Source organism: Elephas maximus, chromosome 11 (genome assembly GCF_024166365.1).
Source record: "Elephas maximus indicus isolate mEleMax1 chromosome 11, mEleMax1 primary haplotype, whole genome shotgun sequence".
Taxonomy (NCBI): Eukaryota; Metazoa; Chordata; class Mammalia; order Proboscidea; family Elephantidae; genus Elephas; species Elephas maximus.
In genome coordinates this window covers 76739181-76763921 of record NC_064829.1, presented here as the reverse complement: position 1 = coordinate 76763921, position 24741 = coordinate 76739181, and the positions used below count along the sequence as shown (strand labels likewise).

General features: G+C 36.1%; 1 protein-coding gene across 9 annotated transcripts in view; it reads right to left on the bottom strand.

Moving 5' to 3' along the window:
• CCDC102B (coiled-coil domain containing 102B) overlaps positions 1-24741 on the bottom strand; it is a 453215-nt gene that overhangs the window by 309033 nt on the left and 119441 nt on the right. For all 9 annotated transcript variants that reach the window (XM_049901993.1, XM_049901991.1, XM_049901994.1 and 6 more), the window contains one exon: positions 14385-14501. In XM_049901993.1, coding sequence (XP_049757950.1) covers positions 14385-14501 — 117 coding nt within the window. The remainder of the gene's footprint in view (positions 1-14384; positions 14502-24741) is intronic.

Below are 24741 nucleotides of genomic sequence, written 5' to 3'. Positions count from 1 at the left end.
CACCGTATCCTCATCAGTAGTTTCCATCGCAAGAAACCACTTTCTTTCCTCATCCCTGTGAAGCAACTCCTCATCCATTAAAGTTTTATCACAAGATTACAGCAGTTCAGTCACATCTTCAAGCTCCACTTCTAATTGTAGTTCTCTAGCTGTTTCCACCACTTCTGAACTTACTTCCTCCACTGAAGTATTGTAACCCTTAAAGTCGTCCATGAGGGTTGGAAGCAGCTTCTTCCGAAGGCCTGTTCATGTCGCTATTTTGACCTCCTCCCATGAATCGTGAATGGGATCTTTGCTAGATCTTCTGGATAACTTGCTGCAGCTTCTACATCTGTGCTTGCGGCTTCACCTTGCACTTTTATGTGACAGAGATAGCTTCTTCTCCTAAACCTCATGAACCAGTCTCTGCTAGCTTCAGACTTTAATTCTGTAGCTTCCTCACCTCTTTCAGCCTTCGCAGAATTGAAGAGAGTTAGGGCCTTGCTCTGTACTAGGCTTTGGCTTAAGGGAATGTTGTGGCTGATTTGATCTTCTATCCAGACCACTAAAACTTTCTCTGTATTAGCAATAAAGCTGTTTCACTTTCTTATCATTCGTATGTTCACTGAAGTAGCACTTTCAATTTTCTTCAAGAAGTTTTCCTTTGCATTCACAACTTGACTGGCTATTTGGCGCAAGAGGCCTAGCTTTTGGCCCATCTCAGCTTTCATGCCTTCCTCACTAAGCTTAATCATTTCTAACTTTTTGATTTAAAGCGAGAGACATGAAACTCTTCCTTTTACTTGAACACTTAAAGGCTATCATTGGGTTAATAATTGGCCTAATTTCAATATTGTCATGCCTTAAGGAATAGGGAGGCCTGAGGAGAGGGTGAGAGACGGGGAATGGCCAGTCAGTGGAGCAGTCAGAACACACACAAAATTTATCAGTTAAGTTCGTCATCTTATATGGGCATGGTTTGAGGCACCTCAAACAATTACAATAGTAGCATCAAAGATCACTGATCACAGATCACCATACCAAACACAATAATCATAAAAAAGTTTAAAATACTACAAGAATTACCAAAATGTGACATAGAGACACGAAGTGAGCATATGTTGTTAGAAAAATGGTGCTGACCGACTTGCTTGATACAGACTTGCCAGAAACCAATTTGGAAAAAATGCCATATCTGCACAATAAAGTGAAGTGCAATAAAACGAGGCATGCAGCAGTAAGTTCTCAGTAAATGGCAGCTGTTATAATAAACATTATATCAAGTAGAAAATGTCAAAGGTCACCTAGAAAATTTGTAAGTTAAGATCAATCAAATGCAAATTAAAATGAGATATATTGGCTTAGCTAGGCAAATATTAAAAAGAATGATATCTAGTGTTAGCTATAGAATAATGAAATGTGCATGTTTACACACTAAAGGCAAGTGAGGCTGTAAACGGAAACAATTTTTCTAATGGACAATTTGGCAATGTGTATAAAAGGTTTAAAAACTAAACTTTTTCTTGACCAAGCCACACCATTTCTAGGAATTTACTTTATGCCAAAGATAAATGTCCAAAGATATACCTATATATGCATATTTATTGTAGTATTGATTATACACAAATATAAAAGCTAACATTTTCAAAATTAGAGTTTTTTAATTAAATTATGTTATTATCACACAATGACTTTTACACAAACATAAATTATATATTTTAAATAGATACAGGTTGCAAAAAATTATATTTATATATAGTGTAAGTTGTATTTAAAAAATAAGTAGAAAACAATAATTGGGAAAAGAATATACCAAGATGTTAAAAAAATTAGAAGTGGTATTTTTTTTAATCTTTCCTTAGCTACAGTTTCTTATTATTTCTTCAATGAATTCCTATTACATATGTAAATTTTAAAAATCAATAAAATAAGAAAAAAAATAATATCCCTTTAGAAAGAAGTACTATCACAGGTAACTTATTTGGTCAAAAACTGTTAATTTTTAAATATATTACAAATCCTAAAATATTTGATGCCTATTGTTATGGATCAGAATTGACACAACAGCAACAGGTTTGGTTTTTTGGTATTACCTTACTACATATGTAACCTTAAAATCGCAAGCATTATAAGGAAATCCTTGATTTTTAATTATGTAATTGAGAAATAACAATATTGAAAGGAACTTGAATTGTCATCGAATCCAAGTAGCTCAATCCTACAAAGCAAGAACTGAGACTTAGAGAAATTCAGTGACTTCCAACAAACCAAGCAATCGTGTCTAGAATCAAATAGCCAGGCTCCCAGCTGATGGCCCTATGAAAAAATTGCTTTTCAGAAATATAAAGATCAGACGGCCCAAGATAGTGGCTTGGTCACATTCCCTGCTATCCCCCTACAGCAAAGACCTGAGAAATCAAGCAAAACAGATACAGATGACAATCCTGGAACCCTGAGCACCAAAAGGATACAGAATTAGATAGAACACCAATTAGAAGGAGAAACTGAACAAAAACAGTGAACAAGGAGAGGTCTGGATCAGAGGAACCCTTCCATTTGGCCCAGCACAGCATGTACATCTTGCAACAAAAGGAGCAGAAACCCCAGGTAAGGAGCAGTAAGACAACTTCACAGAATTCCCAACAGGAGACAGAACAACTGTGTAGACAAATCTGGAGCGAAGCAAGGTGAATAGGACATGAACCAGATCTAAGATGGGAAAGTACAGGAAGCCAAATGAGAGTTCCAAGGATCTTGATGACCACAAAGCAGAAAGGGAGCCAGGAACCAGAGAAAGGACCACTTACTAGCAGCGGTGCCTGAAAATTAGGATGGTGGCACACAGAGAAAAGCAGATCTGTAGAGTATCAAAAGGAGGTCCCCCACCAGACAAGATCCAAGCAGCAGCTCATCCTCACATTTGGTCAGGGCCTGGTCTCAATTGCTGGCTGCAGCCTACAAGGAGTGCCCTGGCATCCATGCCCAGAACTAGGAATTTACTGGGAATGGGAAGAACAAGTTCCCATTCCATCCCACTACCCTCCCAGTGATCAGTGCGTGGGCCACCCACCCCTGCCTTTCTGTCTGACTAGGCAGTAGAAGTCCCTTGCTCACTGCCCCACCCAGCCTGATCCCTCCCACAATCAATGAAGCATGTTTGCTCCTCCCACCGAGCAAGTGGCAGCGCATACTCCCACACTGCCAGGCCAACGATCGATGGCAGTGCACACCTGCCCATCTTCCCCTCATCACTCCATCCACCCGATGAATGGCAGCACGCATTCCCACGTCACCAGGCCACTGGTGGGGGTGTGTACCCGCTCTGCCAACCCCACACCATTGCTCTGCCCACTTGGTGACTGGGAGCAAGTGCCTGATCTGTCTGCCCCACCCCAGCCAATGCCACCCCACCAACTTGCAATAGGTGGCCAGCACTCCTTTGCCACCAGATTAGTGATCAGCAGAGCATGCCCACCCTCCCCATCCTGATATATCAAAACTAAACAAAAAAACCAGAACAAAACAAACATACAACCAATCAATAAATATATAAATAAATAACACCTTAATGTCTTAGATTAAGGTGTTACATCAGACAGTAACAAATCATATGAAGAAACAGGATCAGATGGCTCAAACAAGTGAACAAAGGAAAAGGAAAGAAAACCTTCCTGAGGAAGAAATGATGATAGAAATACATGATAAAGAATTCAAAAGACTTATATTTAGAATCCTCAAAGAGACTGAGGAAAACACAGAAAAAAAACCTAAAAGAATTCAGGAAAACAATACAAGAACAAAATGCCAGACTCAATAAACAACCATTGGGAGGAAAAAATTTTCAGAAGATTAACAATAAAATATCAAAATAGATAACAATGGAAAGACACAGAAGTAGAATCACAGGAACAAAGAATCAGCGAGATACAGGACAAATCACTTGATACTAATTTGTTTGAGGAACAATCAGAATAAGGAATAAAGAAAGCCTAAGAGGTATGTGGGACAGCACCAAGAAGAATAATTTACATGTAATATGAATTCCAGAAGAGGAGGGAAAAAGGAAAAGTACAGAGAGGATTTTTGAAGATTTATTGGCAGAAAACTTCCCAAATATCACGAAAGACGAGATGGTTTCCATCCAAGAAGCTCAACGAATTCCATACAGAATAGACTCCAAAAGAAATTCACCAAGACATATCATAATCAAACTTTCCAAAACCAAAGAATTCTGAAGCAGTTCATGAAAAACAAAATATCATTTACAATGGGGCACCAATAAGACTAAGTGCTGATTTTTCAACAGAAATCACACAGGCAAAAAGGCAGTAGGATGACATATATAAAATCCTGAAAGAAAAGAATTTTCTACCAAGAATCACATATCCAGCAAAACTGGTTTTCAAAAACAATGGCAAAACTAAGACATACTCGGATAAATAGAAATCAAGGGATTTCATAAAAACCAGACCACCTGTTATGGACTGAATGGTGTCTTCCAAACACACTTATCAATTTGGTTAGGCCATGATTCCTAGTATTGTGTGATTGTCCACAATTTTGTCATCTGATGTGATTTTCCTATGGGTTGTAAATATTACCCTCCAAGACGTTAATCAGGTGGGATTAGCAGCAGTTATGTTAATGAGTCAGGACTCAATCTACAAGATCAGATTGTGTTTTATGCCAATTTCTTTGTAGATATAAAATAGAGAAGTGAGCAGAGAGACAAAGGGGACCTCACATCATCAAGAAGCAAGAGCCAGGAGAATAGTGCATCCTTTGGACCCAGGGTCCCTGCACTGAGAAGCTCCTCGGCTGGGGAACTACAACAATTGATAGGAAAAGAAAATCCATATACAAAAAAGAACTCAGCATAGAAAATTAAGAGAAACAAAGGAAACGTTACCATCACAAAAAAAAAGTATAACAAAGTTACAGCAAAGAATTCATACGTATTGTTAATCACACTGAATGTAAATAGATTAAATGCACCAGTCAAGAAACAGAGTAGAAGATACATTAAAAAAAAAAAAATGACTCATCAATAGATTAACCGACAAGAGATACACCTTAGACACAAAGACATTAATAAGTTAAAACTCAAAGGATGGAAAATATATATATATATATCAAACAAACAGTAACCAAAAAAGAAGAGTAGTAGCAATAATAATTTCAAATAAAATAGACTTTTAAGTCAAAATGCATTATAAGAGACAAAGAAGGGCATTATATAAGGATTAAAGGGTCAATTCACCAAGAAGACTTAACAATATTCATTGTTTATGCACCCAGTGACAGAGCTCCAAAATATATAAAACAAACGCTAAGAGAATTGAAAAAGAGAAACAGACAGTTCTACAGTAACAGTAGGAGACATTAACACACTACTTTGATGATGGACAGAACTACAAAGAAACTCAATAAACATACAGATCTAAACAATGCAATTAAACAACTCAACCTCGTTGACATATACAGAACACATACCACACAATAGTAGCACAGTACACATTCTTCTCCAAAGCACATGGATCATTGTCCTAAACAGATTATATTCTAGGCCACAAAGCAAGCCTCAATAAATTGAAAAACACTGACATGATACAAAGTACCTTCTCTGATCATAACGTTATAAAACTAGAAATCAATAACAGAAAGAGCAAGGAAAAAATTAAATCCATGGAAACTAAACACCTTACTTTAAAACTATTGGGTCATAGAAGAAATTAAAAATGATATTAAAAATTCTTAGGATGAAATAAGAATGAAGACACAACACACTAAAACCCCTGGCACATAGCAAAAGCAGTGCTCAGAAGAAAATTTACAGCAAAAAATGCACACATCAAAAAAGAAGGGTCAAAATAAATAACTTAATCGGACAACTTGAACAAATAAAGAAGGACCAGAAAAAAAAGGTCCAGTCACCAGGAGAAAGGAAATAATAAAGATCAGAGAGGAGAAATAAATGAAATGGAAAAACAATAGAATCAACAAAACTAGAAGTTGGTTCTTTGAAGGAGTCAATAAAATTGACAAACCATTGACCAAATTGATAAATGAAAAAAATGAGAAGAAGGAAATAACCAAAATAATAAATGAAATGGGCAACATTACAACAGAACCAACTGAGATAAAGAGGATAATAGTATATTATGAAAAATTGTACTGCAAAAAATTGAAAACCTAAAAGAAACGGACAAATTTCTAGAAACACACCACCTACCTAAACTAACAAATAGAGGTAGAAAATCTAAATAGACCCATAACAAAAGAAGAAATTAAAGATGTCATAAAAAAAACTTCCAACAAAAAAAGCCCCATCCCAGATAGCTTCACTGGAGAATTCTACCAAAGATTCAAAGAAGAGTTGACACCAATTCTACTCACACTATTCAAGTTCATAGAAAAGAAAGGAATACTCCTTAATCCATTCTATGAAGCCAGCATAACCCTGATACCAAAGCCAGGCAAAGACACCACAAAAAAAGAAAATTACAGGCCCATATCCCTCATGAATATCGACGTAAAAATTCTCAATAAAATTCTACCCAACAGACTACAACAGCATATCAAGTATATATATATATATAAATCATAATCAGGAAGGTTTCATACCAGGGATGTAAGGGTGGTTAAATATTAGAAAATCAATCAACGTAATTCACCGCATAAATAAAATAAAGAAAAATAATCACATGATCATCTTAATCAATGTAGAAAAGGCATCTGGTAAATTCCAAAACCTTTTCCTGATAAAAACTCACAGCAAAATAGGAATAGAAGGGAAATTGCTCAGTTTAATTAAAGGCATATATGTAAAACCAAACCAAACCCATTGCCATAGAGTCAATCCTGACTCATAGCAGCCCTAGGACAAAGTATAACTGCCCCATAGGGTTTCCATGGAGTGGCTGGTGGATTCGAACTGCTGACCTTTTGATTAGCAGCCAAGCTCTTAACCACTATGCCACCAGGGTTTCCTATGGAGCCCTGCTGGTGCAGTGGTTAAGAGCTCGGCTGCTAACCAAAAGGTTAGCAGTTCGAATCCACCAGGTGCTCCCTGGAAACCTTATGGAGCAGTTCTACCCTGTCCTAGGGCCACTATGAGTCAGGATCTACTCAACGACAAAGAGTAACAGGTATGTAAAACCAACAGGTAACATTATTCTCAATGGAGAGAGATTGAAAGCATTCCCCTTGAGAATGGGAATGAGACAAGGATGCCCATTATCACTACTCTTATTTAATATTGTGCTATTTTTTTTTTTATAAGTCCTAGCCTGAGAAATAAGGCAAGAAAAGGAAATAAAGGGTATCCAAATTGGTAAACAAGAAGTAAAACTATCCTTATTCACAGATGACATAATTCTATGCATAGAAAATTTACTGGAACTAATAGTAGGGTTCACCAAAGTAGCAGGGTACACGATCAACATACAAAAGTAGGTTCCATTACACTAACAAGGAGAACTCTGAAAAGGAAATTAAGAAAACAATACCACTTACAATAGCCCCCCAAAGGGTAAAATACCTAGGAATAAATCTAACCAGGGATGTAAAAGACTTATAAAATTATAAGACACTACTGCAAGAAACCAAAAGAGACTTATATAAATGGAAAAATATTCCATGCTTATTGATTTTAAGACAACATTGTGGAAATGTCAATACTACCCAAAGCTATTTATAAATATAATCCAATTCCAATCCAAATCCTAACAACATTCTTCAATGAAATGGGTAAACTAATCTCCAACTTTATATGGAAAGGAAAGGGACCCAAAATAGCTAAAGCAATATTGAAGAAAAGAGTAGGAATCCTCGTACTTCCCGATCTCAGAACTTACTCTACAGCCAGAGTAATCAAAACAGCCTGGTACTGGTACAAGGACAGACAGACCAATGGAATAGACTTGAGAACCCAGAAGTAAATCCATCAATCTATGTATGAACTGATCTTCAACAAAAGGTCAAAGTTCATTCATATGGGAAAAGACAGTCTCTAACAAATGGTGCTGGCAAAATTGGATATCCATTTGCAGAAAAATGAAACAGGATCCATACACAAAAACTAAATCAAAATAGATCAAAAAACCTAAATGTTAAAGCTAAAACTGTTTAAAGTTCCTGGAAGAAACATGGGGACAAAGCTAGGGGTCCTAATTTTGGGCATAATACATTAACCAAACACAACTAAAAATGCATGAACAAAAGATATACTAGATAACTGGGACCTCCTAAAAATTAAATATTTGTGCTTCACCAAAAAAGTAAAATAAGAACCTACAGCCTGGAAAAAAAATTTTGGTAATGACACATCTGACAAAACTCTAAAATATATAGAAAACTTCAGCAGCTCAACAACAAAAAGATAAACAATCCAATTAAAAAAATGGATAAAGAACATGAACAGACACTTTACCAGTGAGGACATTCGGGCAGCTAACAAATGCATGAAGAGATGCTTGTGATCAGTAGCCATTAAAAAAAAAAAAAAAATTGCTGTTGAGTTGATTCCAATTCATAGCAACCCAACAGGACATGGTAAAACTGCCCCAAAGGGTTTCCAAGGCTGTAAATCTTTACAGAAGCAAACTGCCACATATTTCTCCCCTGGAGCCACTGGTTGGTTTGAACCACCAATCATTTAAGTAGCCAAGTACTTAACCACTGCACCACCAGGGCTTCCATTAGCTATTAAAAAACCCACTGTTGTCAAGTCGATTCCGACACATAGCGACCCTATAGGACAGAGTAGAACTGCCCCATAGAGTTTCCAAGGAGCACTTGGTAGATTCGAACTGCTGACCTCTTGGTTAACAGCTATAGCACTTAACCACTATGCCACCAGAGTTTCCCCATTAGCTATTAGAGAGATGCAAATCAAAACCACAATGAGCTACCATCTTAGTCCTGCAAAAATGGCACTGATCAAAAAAAAAAAAAAAAAAAAAACAGAAAACAATAAATGTTGGCAAAGTTGTGGGGAGATTGGAACTGTTATGGACTGCTAGTGGGATTGTAAAATAGTAAAATTACTATGGAAAATGATATGACACTTCCTCAAAAAGCTAGAAATAGAAATACTTTATCATCCAGAAATCCCATTCATAGGTATAAAGGTCTGTAAGTACAGTGATACGGATAGGCATACGCACGTACCTTCATTGCAGCATCATTCACTGATAACTACATAAAAACAAATTGTGGTACATACATAGAGTAGAATACTGCAAAATGATAAAGAATAACGAGTTTGCAAAACATCTTATATCGTGGATGAATCTGGAAGACATTTTGCCAACTGACATAAGTCAAACACAAAAGGACAAATATTGCATGACATTTTTATAAAAAGTCAAGGCTAGGTATACACACAGAAAACAGCGTTCTTTGATGGTTACCAGGGATGGGAGGGAGAGGAGGGAGAGGTGGGAGAATCACTTACTAGATAGTAGACATGTGATAGTCCTGGTGATGGGAAAGGCAATATACAATATGGGTGAAGTCAGCACAACTTGACCAAGGTAAATGAAAGCACTGAGAGGTATGCAAGAATAAAGGATAACTACAGTAAATGCTATAACATATACAACCTTGCAATAACAGTAATAAGCAAAAAATAGTGAGTTATTACGTGAGTAGATATGTACTATAAGGATGTGGGATGGTGTATGGGAGTACATGCACGTGCATATATACATATATTTGTTGGCATACACATATGCATGCCTGTAGGTACTGCATATATATTCATACATATAGTAAAGCACACAGGGGGCACAATTAGGGATACTTCCTAGACACATTTAAATACCTCGCGGGGTTGATTTACTGGGTTTGAAGGCTCAGGACCATTGTCTTATGGGACAACTAGGTCAATTAGCAAAATTCAGTTCATAAAGATAATGTTCTACGTTCTAGTTTGGTAAGTAGTGTCCGGGTCTTAAAAGCTTGCAAGTGCCCATCTAAGACAGCTATTGGTCTCTTCCCATCTGGAGCAAAGGATAGTGAAGGAAACCAAAGACTCAAGGAAGTAATCAGACTACAGGACTAATGGCCCATGCAAACCATGGCATGTCCTAGCCTGAGACCAAAAGAACCAGATGGTGTGTGGCTATCACCACCGACCTTTCTGACCAGGGACACAACAGCAGGTCCTGGTTAGAATGGGAGAATAGCATAGAATAAAACTCAAATTCATAAAAAAGACCAGACTTAGTGGACTGATAGTGACTAGAGGAACTCCAGGTACTATCCCCTTACGATATCCTTTCAACCTGGAACTGAAGCTACTCCTGGAGGTCACCTTTCAGCTAAATAATTAACCAGCTTATAAAATGAACAGTAACACTGTGAGGAATGTGCTTCTTTAAAAATCAACCATATGAGCCCAAAGGTCAACATTTACTCAAAAGTAAAGGTAAGAAGGCAAGTTGGCGCAGGGCAAGTGGATGGATGGAGACTGGGTAGGTGGGGTGGAAATGGTGAGAGTGATGACACATTGCACAGATTGAAATTAAAATCACACAAAAAAATCTGTGTATAAACTGTCGAATGGGAATCTAATTTGCTGTGTAAACTTTTATCTAAAACACAATAAAACATTAAAAAATATAAGGCCCACTATAATGTACATACAAAAATAGATTTAGGTGTACATATGTACTCACAAACATTTTTTACTACGGTCCTGTAGAATAGGAAAGCTTCAATAACATCCCTAATAGGAAGTATCAATTAAAGAAAGTACAATACTTAGGAATTCCTGTAAGGCTTTATTTTATTTACCCTAGGGAAAGAGTCTTTTGGCTTTTATTTTAGCCATTCTACATGTGTTCTTACATGTGTTTCTTTAAGATGAGTGAGTGCCATACAAAAGACAAGCAAAATTATATAAAGCACATGACAGGGGTAGACTACACGACTCTAGGTAGTTATGCCACAATTTCCTTCAACATTATCCCTGTCATATAACAAGAGCAACCTTGATAACAGTACAAAATATGAGCTTTCCAAGCTGGTAGCACAGAAACTACACCTGTGCTTTAAATAGACAGCTCCCTTCCAGGGTTTTTTTTTTTTTTTTAATAATATTTTATTGTGTTTTCTGTGAAGTTTTACACAGAAGTCTAGGTTCCCATTCAACAATTTCTCCACAAGTTGTTCTGTGACATTGATTATATTCTTCACAATGCATGAACATTCTCATTATTTCTGTTCTGGTTGTTCCATTTCCACCAATCTAGTTTCCCTTCCCCCTTACATTCTCGCTTGTTTAAAGTAATTGTTGACTCTTTGGACTCTTATAGGTGATTTTTTTTAAGGAGCATAGTGCTCACTGGAAATATTCATTATTTTTTGATCCAGTATATTATTTAGCTACAAGGTGACCTCAGGGCTTAGTTTTGGCTTAAGGTTTGAACAGTATCTTGGGGCAATAGTCTCAGGGAATCCTCTAGTCTCAATCAGTCTAGGAGGTCTGTTTTTTGCTTGTTTTTTTTGTTTGTTTGTTTTGTTTTGATTTGAGAAATTTGAAGCTCTCTTCTACATTTTCTCCCATTCTATCAAGGTCCATTTATTGTGGCCCTGATTAGAACAGCAGGCTGTGGTAGCTGGGAACCATCTAGTTTTTCTGGTCCCAGGGTAGGTGAGACCATGGTTCATGTAGTCTATTTGTCCTGTAGACTAGTTTCTTCTTTGCACCTCTGGTTTCCTTCTTTCTCTTTTGCTACAGATAAGTAGTGGCCAATAGTTTTATCTCCCCTCCAGGGGTTTTAAGAATAAATATGCTGTTATGGTTGTATGCCATTGAGTGAGTCCAACTCATAGCAACTCTATAGGACAGAGTAGAACTGCCCCATAGGGTTTCCTAGGCTGTAATCTATGGGTGCAGATTGCCAGGTCTTTTCTCCCATGGAGCATCTGCTGGGTTCAAACTGCTGACCTTTCAGTTAGCAGCCAAGCACTGTAACCACTGCACCACCAGGGCTCCTTATCTAAACATACACTTTGTGGAAAATAAAGGCACCAAAGAGTGGCTGTCTGTCTTCTTTTCTTGGGAGACGACATGGCTTCCATCCTAATTTACATCTTAAATTCACACATATATGCCCACATATACCACATACAAAAACTCTTGTTTCTAAAATAATCCGTTCCATCTTTTGTTTTCCTTTGACCAAAGCCTTCTTCCTGCATTTCCAGTCGATTGAATACACCACTCAAGTGCATGTAGTAAAAGACAGCCTTAGTTCATGTCTACATTTGCTTTTAGTTTTGAATGCTTTCTAAAAAAAAATTTGCTTTTAGTTTTAAATGCTTTCTAAGGATTTTTAAATCATAAAATCATGTATCACAGTACTTGAATTCTTTGTAGGAGATTGCCTTTAGGTAGGTAAAATGTTTTCATCCATATTGTAAGGGACACAATTGATATCTATAAAATATCTTAACAAAGGCCACATAACTAATAAACAGATCTTAGAGCTTTTTATTAAATCAAAGTATAAAAGGTGCACATCAGAAGCCCTATATTGCTATGGCTCCCAATGTACCCTGAAAACAACAATAAAACACCTTAGGATTTGCTGAGAGTTACAGTAAACAGCCATATATGCCTTCCTCTGTTTTTATCCTATGTGCTAAATAAGCTTTTAGGCAATACGCTGTGAAATGCCCCTTAATCAAAGATACTTCTTAGTGCTCAGGCCCAAGAAAACGTGTTACCTATCCTGATGGTATAATTCCTCTTAGAAAACAAAACATATGAAAGCTATCATTTTCCCTCCTTTGGCTTCGCTGCTAGGAACATTTGTTTTTTGACAATTTCAGCATTTCTCATCAAGGATCTCTTGATACTCTTCCCTTACCCCATATCCCTCTACATGACTTGGAGAAGAGGTGGCGAGGGATGGCACTGATGCAATGAGAAGCAACACAGAGAGGAACTAATTCTCCTGCACAACACTAATTCCCAACATTACAGCACTCTATTTTTATCCTGGGCGAGTTTTCCCTTGTAGCATGCAACCTTTTTAAAAAATCCTGTGTGGTAACTTTTATTATTATCTCCATTATTTCAGTCTGGAAACTGAGACTTCAAGAGTTTTAATGAGTTGGCAAGAATAAAGTAATCAGTAAGCAATGAAGTCCCTTCTGCCTTAACATTCTATGCCTTTGGCATTTTACTGTGTTTAGCTGATATAAAATATACTCTGGTGTGAGTTCAATCTTTGAAGAGTTTTATAAGCAAAAAACACTGAATACAAATCACCTTCCTCCCTCACCACCTATATTTCCACTAACTTCATTCAATTTCCTGAATGTTCCTACATTTTTGTATCTGAGACATTTTTCCAAAATTACCTGTTGCAAAATAAATAAACCCATTTTTAATGCAGTAACATCATTTTCTATGAAGTGCAAATAATTTAATATGCCCTTCTATATCTAAGGAACATAATTTCTCCTTTATCATCAAGACAGGAAAAACACTCGGGGTTTACAATCAGTGGAATTCATTTGTTAGAGCTGGTGGTAAGAGTGGAAAATAGATGTTTCAACCATTTTAAATATAAAAAATTAAAAATTTTTTATATTTAAAATGGTTGAAACATCTATTTTACTTAGCATATATATCTAAGACATGAATTAACTATAACAAAAGTTATAGTTAATAACTATATTAACTATAGCCTGTTTACTATTACTAATTGCCAATAGTAGCTCATCTTGTACATCATTGATTCTGACACTAACTTGGCATATTAGACAATGAAGCTCATTGAACTTTTAAGCATTTATCACAGGAAGATATACTGACCACGCAATGGTTTTTTAATTAAATATTCTGTCTTTGTAATATTCATATATTTCAGATCTAGTTATGAAGTCAGTATGAACAAATCTGTCTTGGAAGAAGTACAATCAGAACGCTCCTTAGAAGAAAGGTTGGCAAGACTGCATCTTACATACTTTAGACATGTTGTCAGGAGGGTTCCGTCCCTGGAGAAGGATATCATGTTTGGTAAAGTACAGCAACAGCAGAAAAGAGGAAGACCCTCAACAAAATGGATTAACAGCGTGGCTGCAACAATGGGCTGAAGCATAGCAATGATTGTAAGGATAGCACAGGACTGGGCAGTGTTTCATTCTGTGATACACAGGATCGCTATGAGTCAGAACTGACTTAACAGCACCTAACAACAACAATCATTTCACAGTATTTTAAATAACATATAAACTCATCATATTATTTTGTTGGATTTTCAGCCATATTTTTCATAAAGTAACCAAGGATGCCTCAGCCATACTACTTAAAATAGCATATTATTTAATAACCTTCTGGGTATGTTTTACTGTGTATTATACTCTTGATGCAGTCAATGTCTTACCTCTCTTCTTAGCTCATGGATCTCTCTATCTTTGCTGTTTTGAGATTTTGGTCCTTCTTTTACATCTTTTGATTTTCCTTCCACTTCATTTTCATGTTGACCATGAAAAAGGCTAATCTGGAGAAAAAATAAAAAGGTTAAATCTATAATCACACAATGCCACAATGACTGGTCCAGTATAACCTACGTTAGACTATCTTTTTTTTTTTTTTCCTTTTCATTTTAGGTCATTTTTTCTTTCTGTGTGGATTCTGGCAGGTTGTGTTGTTGACGGTTTTTTTTATTGTTGTTGAACCATTTATTTTTATACTTGTAATTGAAGAACCATGACATATTAGAAAGCAAACCAGCAAATCCAAAATCACCAAATGAAAAATAAGCGAATTCCAGTTACCTCCACAAACTCCTGAGCAATTTACCAATTGGCTTCTTACAATAATCCAATTAGTATTTATCTTTTAGTCCTGATTATAAGCATTTAGCATCCTACTTATGTCTATTATTTGTAAAGTATAAATAATATATTGATTGAAACAGACAAATTTGGAAATGAAAACACATAAATCAATACATAGGAAAGTCAGAAAAGATATTGAAAATTTATACAGTGAATTTTTTCCATAACTATTTTTACAATCAGAGGTTCTCAGCAGAACAGCCAAATTTGATAAGCATATAAAATGTGTAAACACACACAGTATTTTGTTTTATTAACATATTTTTCACTAAAATACTCAGTACATCTTTCCATCATTTGTATTATATAAGTTGTATGCAGTCCTATGATAAATTAAAAAATTAAATCTAATATCATACCATTTATTTAAAAAATTAAAGAATGCGATCAGTAATAGTGTCATTGTTAATAATAATATTAAGCACGTAAAAGTTGTCTTATAATGACCCTACAGGACGGAGGAGAACTGCCCTATAGGGTTTCCAAGGAGCGACTGGTACATTCGAACTGCTGACCTTTTGGTTAGCAGCCAAGCTCTTAACCACTGTGCCACCAGGGCTCCAAGCATGTACTAGTCTCCTGGAATTGAACTGGACATGTACTGCCTTAATTAACGCTAGTAGTAATCCCATGTGTGCATTAGACATTGTTACTATCCCTAACTTACATTTATATCACTGGTTCTGTTTATCTGGAAAACACTGAAAAGACACGTTGAAATAATTTTCTGAAAAGCAATAAGTAGATAGAAGTAGAGTAAAGGCAGAAACAGCAGAAGGTGCCATAGCCCAATCACACTTGAAATGGACTGCAGTGAAGGCGGGAGCTGATTGATCAACAAACCAAAGAGAAGTTCCATGTTCAGAGTTGGTATCATGGAAAGGGTATCATGGAAGGTAGGACTGAAAACAGGAGATAATAGCATGAAGTTCACTGAAAGTCTCTTTAGGCAAGTTTCTCCCACTTTTATGCAAATTAGATAGCTTGGCATTAACCCCTGGCCAAAATAAAGCAAAATTAAAGTCATTTAATGAAGAAAATGAGTTGCAGGGGTAAAATGAAAGCAACTGGTTGTGGTTTAGATTCACCAAACCATAATCTAACTCATTCTGGTAGCTGGATGCCCCTAGCTTAAAACCTAAAATCTTGGTCTCTAATCCAGAGGGAATTAAATCAATCAATAAATCCTTCCTTGTCAGCAGAACTTTCAGTCAGCCTTACCACTGAAGGTGGGGATGAGGCAGGAAACTCAACAGCAGAGGAAACCGACACCAGTTACCTAAAATAATTCCATTTTCATTCTTAAGTATGAGAGGAAAATCAAGGATCTTTGGGCATATGAAGAACCCAGTGTCACAAAAAAAAAAAAAAAAAAATTGGTCAAGATTAAGAATTAGGATGTCTGATAGAAAAAAAAGAAAAAGGTACAATTTAAAATATGAAGTAAAATATTATGAAAAAACTAATCACTATCTTGAGAAATAAATCGACACTATATTGCATTCTTATATATATATTTTTTTATATAAATAAGGGACACTGAACAATTCTAAAGAATAATAAAGGACATCCGCTGGGAAATTAAAAAATGCATCTAATCATCTTTCCTTTATAAACATTAACTAAAAAAAGTTGGAAGAGTTGAATGTGGAAGGCCCCGAAGTTCAGTCCTTTTACCTCCTGTCCCTAGGCTTTCATTCCTTTGGGGAGCCCGTGTGTTCCCATGGAATTACATACTAAGCAAAATGCTGACAATCACCAAGCATCCATCTCTGACCTGTAGTTCTCTTCTGAACCGTGGGTCCATATGCCCACATCCTATTTATTACCCTGTAGGTATCTCAGACAACATACTGGGAAGCAAAGCTCAGGACTTTGCCCCTAAACCCGTTTCTCCATCAGTCTTTGCCATCTCAATAAATGGAAACTCCATTCTTCCTTTGATCAGGCCAAAAAGTATGGATTTATTCTTAGCTCCTTTCTCTCACATGCAACATCCAAACTAAAAGCAAATTGATTTAGCTTAACCTTTAAAGAATACAATAAGCCCAAGCATTTGTTTCCAACTACACCAGTGACACACCCTGATCAAAATCCACCAACATCTCTCGCTACAGTTATTTTAATGACCGCCCCAATCCGTGCTCCTATGCTTGGCTTCCTACCCCTTTCTCAACACAGCAACCAAATGAACTTTCCTAAAAAGCAATTCAGATAGTCTCACTGCTCTGCACAAAATCCTTCAGTGGCTTCCCACTCTATTCAGAGTTTAAGTCAAAGACATTACTATCTACTTGGTCCTATCACCTCTCTGCTCTAATTTCCTACCACACTCCCCCACCCTTCTGCCCCCACCCCCCCGCTCATTCCACTCTAGTCAATTTGGCCTTCGTGCTCCTTGCATACACCAAGCATGCAAAAGCCTAACAGAAAATAGAAATAATAAATGAGATATTGTACAGATAATGTAATTAAAATAATATATCAGGGAAAAAAATGACTACAGATTAATGAAACTCCCTTAAAAATGGATTATTTTGATCATTTTAAAATTATACTTTGGACCCAAAATAACCTTGCTTTTACCACTTACTGTTTCAACTTTGGGTTTAGATTAATGGAGTTGTATTCAAAATCTACTAGCAGCTGAAAAGTTGAAAGCAGTACACTTGTAGACGCTAAAGATTATTAATTTAGCAGAATTATGCCATCCACAAATGATATATCTCCACAGTTAAATTAAAAGTGACAAAAATAGAAGGTACCTGACTCATTTCTAATGAGTCAGCATTAAAAAGCTTTTTCCAAGTTCATGTCCTTTCATTTAATATTTATTTAGTGTTTTGTCTTATAAGGCTCTCCCCTCCCCAAGAGGTTGCATCGTAATATGACCATAGCAAAATTACTCTTTAAAAATCAGCTTTTCAAACTGCAATATTTCTGAAAGGTTAAACCAGGCAACTTGCCACATGTCTGGTTTCAGGAATATCTGTCATAATTTGGCTCTGGAGAATTAGCAACATTTTCTGTAAATATATATTCTAGTACATTCAGATTTGCATGCAGTAGAAAATCTTTCTGAAGATGATGTCTAGGAAAAAAATTATATAACTTATAAAGAGAAATATTTTCTTTTACAGATATTATAGGAAAAGAAAAATTCATTTCAAAAGGAACACATAAATGTATCTAAAACACTGTTATTTTCATTTTGCCTCACATTTCAGCCTCCGAAGTAATCTAAAAGGTCTAAGTAGTTAATGCAGGCTTCAAAGGCCTAGTCTCGGTGAGATAATGTGTTGACTATTTATGTCAACATTATTAACAATACAACGTTAATTCAGTCTCCACTAAATACCAAACTCACCATTTCTCCTCTACCTTTCACAAATGACCTTGCCGCTTCCTTCACAGGAAAACAGAAGCTGCATATAAGAAAGACGTTCGAATTCCTGGAACAAAATCTATGAATTTGCATGGCATCTACACAAATCTTTTCCTTCTTCCTACTACTAAGGAACTAAAATGTCCCTCCTTGAGTCAAAGGCTAATACCTCCACTTGTGTTCAGGATGTGATACCTTTGGGGTACTTGGAGAACTCAGTCTATGAATTATTCCTCTCCCGTACCTGTAAGTGTCTCATCTTTTACATCTCCCTTTCTTGGTTTCTCCCTCATCCATATTAAATTGGTCAATATTTTCCATTTAGTTTGGGGAGGGAGGTGATGTGAGACAGTAAGGTTAGAGACTCCCCTTTTGTCTCTATTCCTAAAGCTTCCATTTCAGCTGTTTGTTTCCTTTCACTATAAAGTGCCTTAAAAGAGTGGCTTGATTCACATTTCCCACATCTTTCCCTCTTGTTTACTCCTCCACTCTCTGACTTCTGCTGCCACCATTCTCTAGACTCTCCAACTCAGAATATTCAGCCTTCACCTTACTTGAATCCTTGGCAGAATTTGACATTATTGATAATGCCCTTCTTCAAAAACTCTCTTCCCCTGGTTTATGCAAAGAAAGGATTTCCTGTTCCCTTCCCCCCCAATCCTTCTACGACTTCTGTGGACTGTCCACTTCTCTATGATCTGCCTATTGCCAATCCTCCAAACCCTTTTTCACTTCATTTAATACTCCATCCGTTGGTGAATTCATCTTCTCCCATGGCTTCAACCACCATCTCTCTGCTCGTTCTTCATATTTACTTTCTGTGCTTATGAATTCAAAATCCTGCCAAACATTTCCACCTCTAACTCAACTTGTTCAGAACTGAACTCACTATCTTTTCTCCTCAAGTTTCTTTTCCTGCTGATATTCCCTCTTGCGTTAATGGCCATTCAGTTGATAAGGCCAGAAAACTGCAATTTCTCCTACTCTGTCACCTCCCTGCCTCCCCACACATTCACAGCCTTCAATTCATCACTAAGCATCTCCATTTCTCCCACCTGCATATTTCTCAACTGTCCACATTTCGCCATCCCCACCAAACTTAGTATATTCTATAATTTCTTTGTGAATCATCATGCAGCCTCATAACAATTTCCTCGCCTCCCTCAATCTCTTCCTCACTCTGATGTTTGGTCATTTTCTTCACATTTTAATCTGATTATCTCACTCCCCTGGTCAATGCACTTTGAGGACTCTCCCCGTTGCTTTCATGTTGGTACACACATGTTTAATTTGGTTAAAAAAATGAGTAAGAGACCAAGTGTTTAACAGACAGGTTCTGGTAACATCATCACATTCTTACAAAAAGTGAGGAACGTAACAAAGAAATGTGCCTTAATAGAAAGACCCCCAAACGCAGCTGACCCAGGGTTATCCAACAGCAAGATGAAGGTATCAAGTAATTTGAATTAACTTTAAGCACAAAGACAAGGCTCCAAAATTTCTTGCCTTAGATCATGGCTCCAAAAATGTTAGCCAAAGCTTTTTAACATAATTTTTACAAAAGACGCCCAGTTAGCCTTAAAGAATAATAGGAAAGGCACTAAAGAATGTCACCTTTGATTAAGTGAAATATTTATTGAATCCTTCAAGTCAAAATTCAAACGAAAACCTAAACCCATTGCTGCCCAGTTGATTCTGATTCATAGCAACCCTCTAAGGTGGAGCAGAACGGCCCCATAGGGTTCCCGAGGCTGTAATCTTTACGGAAACAGAATGCCACATCTTCCTCGTGTGGAGTGGCTGGTGAGCTCAAACCGCCGACCTTTCCGTTAGCAGTTGAGTACTTAACCACTGTACCACCAGCACTCCTTCAAGTCAAAATAATAACTCATCTTTGCTCTCTTGCTAATGTACGCTTTACATTTTAAAAGTTTGTCTTAAAATAGTAATAATACATTTATTTAGATTCAAAAAATAAAATGTATAGTACATTTTAAACATTGACATTTTAAACAAAATGGTTACATTGAGCTTTACTGTATCCAATGATATCCAAGAACCATATACATTCCATATTCACCTTTTTAATTTATATCATTAATTTTATTTTAAATTTTTATTTCTATTCCACCTCTTCAAGATTATCATACTGAAACTATGTTTATACTTAAAAATACTTTCACTGTATAGTATACAACAAAACGTGTATATATTTTTTATATCATGACTGTAAGTCTTCAAATGCTAAAAACTTTCTTATGAATTGAATTATTTTAATAATTATGAACGGTAAACAAAAAAAAAAACAAGAGTATAAATTTTGATAATTATTAAGTATAAAAGAATCATTCACTGGCAATGCATCTCTTAATGAGATGAATGGATAATTTTTTTTCTCAATTAATTTGTGTATCTATAGATGAAATTACTTACTGACAGAATGAGATAGGAATTAGCTTCAGTTTTATTCCTTTTGCGTTAATATGGGCCTGAGAAAGCCGGGCACACTGGTTAGATAGACATTCATACAATAGATTATATATATATAAAATATCCTTCTAAGTTAAATCACAAAACCCCACTCTGAGGAGAACTGGGGGAGAAGTGATCAGGAGGGAGGAGAATTGTAAACTTATTAAGTTTAAACCTGCAAAGATTAAATTTTCTGCAGTAAACTAGCATGAAATCTTTAGTCAGACATTAAACTGTGTTACTGAAAAAAAGACTAAAAATTAAAGCATCAATGTATAAGGATATATGTACAAGTTTGCTTATTGTAGGACTTCTCACAGGGGCAAAAGTCTGGAATTAGACAATGTCTATCATTAGGGGAATAGCTAAATAAATTGTGGGACGACCACATTACGGAATATTCAAAATATGGATTTACACTGTATCAGTTTACTTAGAGTTTATCCTACTAGGTGTTGAGTAAGCAAAGAAAGCTCCAGAAAAATGTTTATAATATTATCTAAAAAAGCATAGAACAATTACAAAAATACTATAAATGTGTACACATATATGTTTTATGTACACATGTGTATGTGGGTTTGTATATAAGTATACACATATACATGTATACGTGTATATGTGTTTGTATATAAACCTGTAGGAAAATAACAGCCTTGAGGTGAGTGATGTAGGATAAGGGGTCTGGGAAGGGGAGGGAAGACAAAAACTGTACATGCGAAACTAAATTCTACACTAAAATTAAAAATAATATAGGATAGCATTTGTGTTCATAAATTCATATGCATATATTTATATGTAATTATTAAAAGGGATAATAAAACAAAAAAGAAACAATTTCTTACATGTAGAATGAAAATGTGTACCTAGCACACAAGGACCAGCTAGTTTTGTTCTAATCCTCGGTTCATTTCTCAATAACTGCTTTTCAAAGCTGTGGGTCGGTGCTTCTTTGGCGATAGAGGTAAGCTGCTCTGTTCTGCATATTCAATGGGAACCTCTGCAATCTTCTACTTGCAAAGAGGAGATATGGGCTCATTAATTTCTCAAATAACCAACAATAAGAGAAATACTTTGAAAAGACTATAGATCACTCTTCCTCAAATACTCATACTAAATATGCTTAGAAAATGAGAATGGGTCCAAAGGTAATAAACAGAACAGATATTCCATACAAGGTGTTCTTTATTTTCATTTATACTAAATCTTTTAAATCAATTTCAGGTACAAAAACAAATACATCATTATTGTAATTTTAGGAAAACACCATGTAAAAGCATCTTCAAGATACAATTTTGAAAGTAATATCTTTTAAATATATTACTTATTTTTAATATATCTTAATATATTCCTTACAAGCCTTTTAAACTTCATCGAACAATGTTCTCTAAGGTCCCTTCTCCCACCCCCTCCATAATTCTGAGTCCTTTAGCTCAGAAAAAAAATTAAAATTATAGGACATCAAATTTCTCAGGGGGAAAAAAACTGTGTTTTAGATTTTTACTTGTATATAAGTAGGTTTTTAAAGGATTCCAAGCCAAAAAAACCATTGCTGTCAAGTGAATCCTGACTCACAGAGACCTTATAGGACAGAATAGAACCACTCCACATGGTTTCTAAAGAGCACCTGGTGGATTTGAACTGTTAACCTTTTGGCTAGCAGCCCAGCTTTTAATCACTGTGCCACCATGGCTCCTTTAAGGGATTAGTATGATTTCATTCTTAATTAAATATTACATAAAGCTGCACATAATTGTTGCTGTTGTTGTTAGGTGCCATCTAGATAGTTCAGACTCACAGAGAGTATAAAACTAAGAAACACTAAATTATCATATTTGAGTATATTTTATAGGAGCCAAGCTATGTGATTTAACTTCACCAAGTAAAAAATGAGTGCCAACTTTAGAAATCATAAAGGAAAATCTTACATTTCTACAAAGCCGTAAAATGTAAAGTGTTCTCCTTTGTTTTCAGACTTACTCATTTTCTATTAAGCATGAGATAGTGGTCTCTACTACTGTCAAAACCAAAGTTTTCATGTAAGGAAAAGAGTATTTCAAATTTTTTCATCTCTTGACACGGACATCCATGTTAATATTTTTCTTATGAGAAACAGAAAATTATACCTCGTGATTTTTTTTTTTCTAAATGTGGTCTCATTAAAATTAGCATGATGTTTATGCTTTTTGTCCGGTTGTGACAGAAAAAAACTGCTAGGATAGTGGATTACGGAAATATTTTAAAAACTGACATAAAGTGAAAGAAGCCAATCACAAAATACCACCTATTGTATGAGTCCATTTATATGAAATGCCCAGAATAGGCAAATCTTAGAGATAAAATTAGAGTAGTGCTTGCTTAGGGTTTCTGGGGCTTATTTTGGGGTTGATGAAAATGTTCCAAAGTTGATTCTAGTAATGTTTGAACCAAAAAAACCAAACCCGTTGCCGTCGAGTCAATTCCGACTCATAGCGACCCCATAGGTCAGAGTAGAACTGCCCCGTAGAGTTTCCAAGGAGCACCTGGTGGATTTGAACTGCTGACCTTTTGGTTAGCAGCTGTAGCACTTAACCACTATGCCACCAGGGTTTCCAATGTTTGAACAACTCTGTGGACATATTAAAAGCACTGAACTGTATACTTTAAACGGGGGGAATTGTAGGGTATCTGAATTATATCTCAATAAAGCTGTTTAAAAAAGAGCTTTGTAAACAGCAAAGATTATTTTTGTCACAAGGATTACAGTAATTATTCCTTCTATTTTAATTTTAAATCTTGAATAGCTTCCATTAGGAGCATTCTTAATTAAAGGACCTGAAGAACAAAGTAAGTGTTCACCTCTTAATTTGTCTCACTGGCTCCCTATCTTAGGAAGAATCAAAAGAATACCCATTCCCTTCTCTCTATATTTTGCATTTTAACATTGAGGATGTGGCTCACAAGTGGTGAATTTCACACTTCTCAAACTCTTTTTCTCTCTCTACAATATTGAAATGACAGTTAAACTTCTATGTAGGATAGTACTTACTTTTTATGTAAGTTAAGTTATTCTCAGGGGCACTCCACCTTATATGATTTTTCTCTAATTTGGTGACTTGCTGTTTGTTAATATATTCCTCCTTTCTGCTAACATATGGCTCTCCTGATATCTTTGGGGATAGGAGTCTGAGCTGTGCAAATCCTTCCCACGACCAAATAGCTGACAAAACCACTTTTCTTCTTTGGGACTTTGTGTCTTTTTATGTAAACAATGCTGATATCTAGAGTCAGCAAAAGTCACCTCATGCAGTGCAAAGAAAAAAAAGTCAGATAAATAATAAATAGGCCAAAAGTTAAGGAGTCACAACACAATCCTCCAACAACTCCACGCATTCATTCTCCACCTCCATTAAGCCCACCTGTAAGTATCTGCTGATCATCTCTCCAGGGTGGCTGTCCTGAAAGTGCCCATGCAATAGAGGGGCCGTGGACAAAAGCCTCTTCAGCTTTTCTATCCCCATGGAGGAGGTAGCTTGTCTTTTCTCCTTTATAGAATCAAAGTGATTTAGTTCAAAGTATCTAAATCAACTGTCTTGAGTATCTTTATGTTAGTGCAATCTTTCTTGTACATCTACAAATTCTTTTTAAGTCATACCTACAAATAGACATGAAGAGTGAGTTAAATAAAGTATATATTTCATCTCAAAGTTGAAGTTACTAATTAGGAGCCCATAATTCTGTTGATACCAACACAATTGGCAAAGGAAGGGACAATTGCTGAGTGGGAAACAGCAGGACTTGCAGTGAGTAGACCTAGGTTAAGTAACGGCTCTTTCAGCAAGTGAGGTTGGTCTTTGGGAATATCCACGGTTCTCTCCTGCTCTGTGATTGAGTATTTAAAAGCAGTAGATCAAAAATGGGGGTGAACATTAGAACAATGAGCTTTCAAAACACAGATATCTGAGAAGCACTACTAACCTACTAAAGCAAAACCTTCAAGGAGGAATCTGGACATACACATTAAAGAAAATAAAAATGCTTTCTACATGAGTCTGATAGATTTGGAT